Here is a 7,467-nt window from a genome sequence, read left to right as displayed (position 1 = left end):
GAAACTCAGTGAGGGAGCTTGCATGGGGTCTGCTCAGAAACAATTTCCAGTGGAGAAGCTCCCTGGAGCCCTGAGGTGGCTCTCTCCATGGCAGATGGCTGGCCAAGGAGCAGATTGTCCTCACTTGAAAGAGAGCTAGAAGCCAGTGGTCCCAGGGGACATTGGACTGAAGCAGTTGTGCTGCCCAGATGCCCCTGCAGCCACTGTAACAGGGACTAGTCCTCCTGAGAACATAAGAATACAGAGCAATGATGGCCTTTCCCCCTGGGAATTTTGTGTAGGAGGCTGAGAGGGTTCCTCTTAAGAAAAGACTGTATACCAAGAATTGTGACTATTGTATTTAGTCCTTTTTATTTTGTGGGATTTTTTTTTTGAGGGGGGTGCGGCGGATGGTGTGGGGAACGTGAGTTTCAGATGTAGCTGAGGCTACCCTGAAACTATGTAACCTGGCCTGGCTGATCCTCCCACATCTCCCTCCCAAACACTGGGATTACGGGCATTCAACACCACACCTGCTTTTCCTCCTAGGGACCACTATAAGGAATCTGTACTTTGTGTATAAATGACTTCAATATACTTTAATTCTACTAGACTTGACTCATAAAAAGCAGCAGTAGGTCTTGTGCTTTAGAAAGTTGAACCCAAGAATTTGAAGGAATGTGAGAATACCAGGCAGTTTAGGTACTGTTAAAAATCGGGAAGGCAAATAGATTCATCTGGATTTCAAACCCTTAAATTCAAAAAAAAAAAAAAAAAAAAAAAAAAAAAAAAAAAAAAGCATCTTGCTGTGCTCATTTAGTTTCTAGGAGCAAATAAGTGTTTGGAAAGGAAAATCTGTTCATACAGCTTAGAATACACAGCCAGAAATCAGAAACAGCAGGAAGCATGAACTGAAGGCTGGTGCCAGCCTCCCTGCTTCTAAACCTGACTTAAGGCCTGAGACCTGAGAAGTCTTCTGTGTGTTAGTACTACGCAAACCCCCCCCAGGCACTCAAAACAGACCCTGGAGTCTTCACTCCGTAGCCCAGCCTCCGCAGTGGCCTTCCTGGAGCCCCCTTGTCTACTATTTCTAGCCTCAGGGCCTTTGCAAAGGGAATGCCCTCCAACCATCCCAACTGGCCAAGACTGCCCATTCTCAGCTCCCTGCATTCCACATTTCTTCCCTACTCTCCACAGTTACTGTTTTTAACACTGCAGGTCGTTTGTCATTCCTGCCATGTCTGCATTGGCCTTGGAACCCCCCAGTGCCAACTACATCACAGATGCATGAACTCTGAAGAGGCCGCACACCGCACTGAAAGCTGTGACAGTCCTTTGTCAGCAACGTGAAGGCTTCCAGAAGGAAACGGCAGCCCTGAGAAAAGAGCACCATGCTTAGACATGACAGTAGCCAACCAACTGCCTCGTGTGAAAACAGAAAAATCGCACCCAGGAAGTGGGCTTGTTTCAGACGTGCTGGGCCCACAGATGCCAAAAGGATGGGTGCCCTGTCCCAGCTTCTCCTGGGTTGGCAGCACCCTCAAACAGGACAGCAGCACATCATCAAAAGCCACTATGTGTGTGGACCAAGAAAAGCTTTTTTCTGAAGCTCAGCAGTTTGTGTCCAGGACACCCTGAGCTGGGGAGGGAGGTGTGGCTCGCTAAGAGAAACATGAATGGAAACCAACCAGAGGACAGAATGTACCCATCACTGGAAGCCGGTAAATGTACTTTATTTTTGAAAAACCAATGATCAACAGTAGTTTCACTGGGACAAAGTACTGGCAGCAGGGTAGGGCAATTCTTCACACTGTGACACACTAATAGTGACACTAGCTAGCTGGGTATGTGTACATGTATTATTTTGAATTTAAAACCACAATCTTGGTTTTAAAGAATGTAAGTTCTTAAGAATGGCAGCCTCATAGAAATGTTCTTTTATATAAGCTTCAACCTATGAACAGCAAAAACAGATGTGAACAGTAGCACATCATGAGAGTACCATACAAAAGCTTAGGCACTTTATCAAAGAAACCACTTAGAAACACTGTAGATGAGGTCCACTCCTACGGAAGATTCTGCTGGTCCCTCCTCACCAACTTTATAGTTGTCGGGCTATGCAGAACGTGAGCCCTCAAGCTGAAGCATCCTCCTTTCCTCACAGGAGGCATAAGAGCATTCCCTCAACAACCACCGGAAGACTGGGAGACAGTGGATCCCCTGAACTGATGAGGACGCAAGCCGTGAAATGACTTCTTAGGACTTCTGGATGGCACTGTTGTGAATCTGCACGGTCTGCATAATGGGTTTGCTATCCAGATCCTGGGCGTACAGCACTAGCCCTGCTCGTAGGGCATGTTTATCTTCACTCACCGAACAATCCATGCCTGTTTCAGTCAAGGCAAAGGTTCTCAGAGCTTGTCTGACTTGAGCTTGTAACAGACAGACACCACAGGCCATGGACCACAGCAGGTGCAGTGAGGAGGGAGTGGTACCCTGGGGTGTCAAGGACTCACAAGATGGAAGAGGTACAAAGGTCTATCAAGTTTCCAAGTCAGGTGATGCCAGTCCACTACCAATCACAAATCCTGCCTTCACATGTGAAGCCTTTTATATGGTAACTGTGATACTGACCCGACGGTCACACACAGACCCTTCCTAGAGGACATGAGAATGTCATCTGCTAGGCAGTTTCCTTCCCCCACCTGCCCCACCAGTCTGCAAGGGGCTATCTGGTCCTGCCTACCCAGCGGGAAGCTTGCCAACCTGCTAGAGGTCTTCTCTTCGGCTCCCAGCTCGATTGTCTTCCTTGGAAGCCCGTGGTTTGGGCTCTCCCTCCTTCTTTTTACCCTTGTCTGGCTTTGTTTTATTCTTCTCCTTGCTTCCTCCTCCTTTGCCAGGATACGTCTGTCCCTCTAGAGTGACTTCAGCACACCTGTCTTGACTGACCAAAAAGTCCTTGATCTCCCAGGCGTAGCTCCCATCCCGGAGCATGAAGATGGCGCGGTCTGATCCCACGATGAACCTAGACGGAGAAGCCATCAGTTAGCAATGTGAGTAAGGTGCCTGGGGTCAGAGAAGGCTGGGATGCGTACATTTCAATTGGGCCAAGTGGCTGATGACTTTAATGTTCACTGAGCTCTAAACAAGCATCCTGCTTAGATCAAGACAGAAGCAGATGCTTGATGGTCCTGAAGCATAAATAAATGACATTGTAAAGAGATTACAAAAGACAAACTCCTTAGGGAGCTTCGAGGGACACAGGTATGCTGAGGAGGGGAAAAATTCCCATTTTTATCTTTAACATTCTGAAATGTCATTTCCATCTATGTTTTATGGTTTTGGTTTGTTTCCTGATAAATGTTCTCACATAGCCCAGTGTGGCTTCATAAGAGGATGATCTTGAACTTCAGATCCTCCTGATTCATCTCCTAAGAGCTGAGTCTACAGGCATATGCCTCTCACTATGCCCAGCCACTTTTTATGTTCTGAAATCTCAAACTGGTTTTGATGAGAAGGCTAAAAGCCACTGGCATGGAACAGGCCCTACAAGACTCCTCAAGGGCCCACAAAGATACACGGAGAGCAGACAGAAATCCTAACCACCAAGGTTACAAACAAGCAACTCAGCATATGCCCATACATTAGTGCCCAGGAAGAAGAAAGCAAAGCACGGGTCTGGGCGACACATAAAAGCATGCCCAGAAGGCATGATGCTGTGCTTGTTACATCTGTTCTCTTCAGCAGCAGACCATCAGAGAGCAGTCATCACCAAGATATCTGATGAAGCTACAGAAAGCATGATGCTGGCCTGTGCGTTCTTAGCAACTCCTTTAGCTCTTTCTTATCACTTCCTCAAGTAAGATATCTGAAGACTTGGAATTTTGGAATTACTGTTAAACAGGAAAAATAGACTCTTAAAAAAACCCTGAAACTTGGGTGGGTGGAAAGGACGCATATAAGAGGGAGTATAGGATAGTGAATATAATAAAAAATATACTGTATAAAATATATACAAAGTAGAATCTTTTATATTTTAAGATTTCAAAATTTAAGATCATATGGTCTTTGAAAACAGACTTGTTCACATTATTTATTTATTTATTTGTTTGTTTATTGGTGTTTTTGAGACAGGGTTTTTCTGTGTAGTCCTGGCCATCCTGGAACTCACTCTGTAGACCAGGCTGGCCTTGAACTCAGAAATCCACCTGCCTCTGCCTCCCAAGTGCTGGGATTAAAGGCGTGCGCCATGACCACCCGGCACATTAGTTATTTATTAACAACCTGTTACAACCACATGTGTCAACATAGCTTCACCATGAACTGTGGAGCTGTAACTCAATCATTTCTCAAAGAGACTAAGCAATACAATTTTTATTTTGATGAAGCAAAAGTTTAAGAGATAAAGACAAACCAAATTTCTAAGACAAGACAAGATATTAAAACAAACGTACTGATTTTGGCCAATAAACAAACAAGCAAACCAATGTTTCAAGAAAAAAAAAAAATTAAAGAATTCATAGACAGGCAAGGTCTGGGAAGACTGCTAAAAAAAGACACCCTGCTTCAGCCCCAGAAAAATTCTAGCACACATCCAGATGAGATGGCACAAAGCTGCAATCCCAGTGCTAAAGATTTAGAGGCAAGAGGATCTTTTTAAGTGTGAGGAGTGAGGCCAGCTGGACTAAATGGCCAGAGCTACAATGAAAAATCAAATGTAAACCCCAAATGCCCACAAAAATGACCTAGCAGAGCTTGGGGTCTGTACCTCTGAACATCATAGTTGGCGTTGAACAGACTACCCTGCCACAGGCTGGTGATTTCCTCTGTCTCCTTCTCAGTAGGGTTCCCTGAGACAGTGACAAACATCATCAGAGTCTTCCCTTTCTTTGTCATTTTCAAGATGCTCTCAGGCTTGCCTGGGTCTAGCTTTGAGAAGTCAATAGGTGCCGAGGGTCTCTTGTGTTCTGGAAGGTCTCCTTCTTCTATGTCATCATCTTTCTGTCAGGAGAGAGGAGCATTAACCTTGTCATCAGAGACGCTCTGTGCAGGATGTCAGACCCAGGGACACACCACCAAACTACTACACAAACAAAATCGCCCAAGGATATCCCCCTTGACAACACTTAGGGTTCCTGTGTCACATAGCTTTCTATAATGGCTTTATTCCCAATTTATTCTCAATTTAGATTATAAAAACAGCCACATTCTGGTGTGGTTATAGATGCCACCTAGCAATGAAAATCAAATACACATACAACAGATCTCAAATACAGGTATAATGGCTGAGGTTTGTACTCTCAGAGACTCCCAGTGATCTCAAGGAGAAAGATAGAGAATTCAAGGCCAACTTAAGCAATTTAGCAAGATCTTACCTACAAAAAAAGCTTGCGCATGTGGCTTAGTGGTAGAGTACATGCCAAGCATGTGTGAGGCCTTGAGGTAAATCTCCAACACCACTAAGACAGTTTTCTTTTTTTAAAATAACAGATGCCAGGCATAAAAGAAAGACATAGTATACAATCCCATTTATTTACGGTATCAAGAACAAGTAAAAATAATGTGGGGTGACAGGAATTAGAACACCGATTGCTCCTACACGAAGGAACCTTCCGGCATGATGGTCTGCAATCCCAGGAGTCACTCAGATCTGTATAATAAAGTGTAGGTTATTAGTGACAGAGCTCATGTTTTGCAGCCCTAGGGTCCTGGGTCCTTGCTCCCAGCAGAGTAAAACAAACAAATTCCTCATTCTGCCTCCTTAAAACCCACAATTCACTACATGCAAAATGTTCAAGCCTAAGTGTCAGGCCTCTTCTATGTAGTGGTGTGTCCTAGCAATCCTGGAAACACCTTCTGTGAAATCTAGAAAGAAGCAAAGGTGTAGACATGCCAAGGGTGACTATAGCAGATTCCTCACTTGGGGGAAGATGCAACACGGAAGCAGGAAGGGAGCACCTTGTGGGTACAGACTGGAACTGTAGGCAGACTGATTAGACAGGTACCTGAATGAGTGGATAGAGAAAAATATTAAGACATAGGTTTCTTGAAGAAAAGCCTAATCACCGCATGGAAAACAAAAACGGAAGCCTTAAATATCTTTTTTGCCTCAGAAAGAATTGCTCATATAATACCTCAGAATGTCATGGACCCCAAGCAGTTCAAGGCCAAAGCTGGGATAATACGAACATCAAACTAATAGTGAGGATTTATAATTCCCCAAGTCCATACTGACATAAAGATAATCAGTAGAATATCAACAAATAGCTAGTAAATAGACTAACTAATAAAATAACACATAAATGGAAAGAAATAAAAATCCCTGAAGGGGCTGGATCAAATCCACAAGTGTCTTTGTATTAAATGCAGGGAATGTTAATCTGTTGGTCTCTGCTGTTCAGCCAGTCCCCATATCTCTCTAATACCCTTCTAGTATACTCTCCTGTCCTATATAAAAACAAACCTCCTCTCTGCAGCCTTCTGACATTCCCACACAACACTTTCCCTCTTTTTTCTTTTTCTTTTGGTTTTTTGAGACAGGGTTTCTCTGTGTAGCCCTGGCTGTCCCAGAATTCATTCTGTATAGACTAGCCTGGCCTCAAACTCAGAAATCTGCCTGCCTCTGCCTCCCAAGTATGCCACCTTCCCAGCAGATCCAACCATTTTTATTTCTGTTTACTACGGTTATTTCCTACCCACTTGTTCTGACAGATGTCTTGCTCATTTCTGTGACCTCCTCTTCCTCAGGGTCTGAGCTTTGTCCATGACTAGGCTTCTGACAAGATAAGGTTCACTTTGGCAGGCTAAAAGGCATTATTTACTAGAGTCCAAAAAGGATAGTTTGAAAGAGAAAGGAGTCATACCCACTCAAATCTACTCTAAATTTTCTTTTCTTTTTTGGGGGGTGGGTGGATGGGTGGAGATCAGAATCTCAGTGAAGCCCAAACTAGTTTGAAATTTACTATTTAGCCCAGGTTTAACTAAGGAGAGCCTCCTCCACTAGTCTCTTAAGTGCTGGAATTACAACCATGCACTACCATGGCCCCACTACTCCAGTTCTTCTGTTGGGTACAGATAACATGAAAACAGGAGTCCCCCTTTTCAAGTCAAATCCAGCACATGGATATTTTAAATTTATGCCCAAAAGTCTTACCCGCTTCCAAAAATATAGTTAGCCACAAGTTACAACATCAGCAATGGAAACAAACCCTGAAAAATTCTCTTGCAGAGAACTTTACACAGTGAGTGGAGGTGTGTGTGTGATTTCTTTCAGTCAGTTGTGCAAATCAAATCTGACAGTACAATCAAGGGCTGCAGTGTACTTTTGATCAGGAATTGCCCCTTAGAGCCTTTTGCATACTCCCAAATGCAATCAAGTAACAGATCAGAATTCAGCCTCTCACAAAATAAGTCCACTACTCCCATCAATGAAAAACCTGACTTCCATATAAGATTTGCCTTAGCTCCCTCTACCAGTAAAATAAATCC

General features: G+C 44.0%; 1 protein-coding gene across 1 annotated transcript in view; it reads right to left on the bottom strand.

Moving 5' to 3' along the window:
- Positions 1 to 1,691: 1,691 nt before the first annotated feature.
- The window catches only part of Mesd (mesoderm development LRP chaperone), a 6,803-nt gene continuing 1,027 nt past the window's right edge, over positions 1,692 to 7,467 (bottom strand). Inside the window, exons 2-3 of the mRNA XM_031387225.1 lie at positions 4,748 to 4,980; positions 1,692 to 3,004 (exon numbers count right to left, since the gene is read on the bottom strand). Of these exons, the coding sequence (XP_031243085.1) occupies positions 2,749 to 3,004; positions 4,748 to 4,980 (489 nt within the window). The 3' untranslated portion in view covers positions 1,692 to 2,748. The remainder of the gene's footprint in view (positions 3,005 to 4,747; positions 4,981 to 7,467) is intronic.

This window comes from Mastomys coucha, unplaced genomic scaffold (assembly GCF_008632895.1).
Source record: "Mastomys coucha isolate ucsf_1 unplaced genomic scaffold, UCSF_Mcou_1 pScaffold21, whole genome shotgun sequence".
Lineage (NCBI taxonomy): Eukaryota > Metazoa > Chordata > Mammalia > Rodentia > Muridae > Mastomys > Mastomys coucha.
The sequence above is the reverse complement of the archived record's forward strand: the minus strand, read 5'-3'. Positions and strand labels throughout refer to the sequence as shown.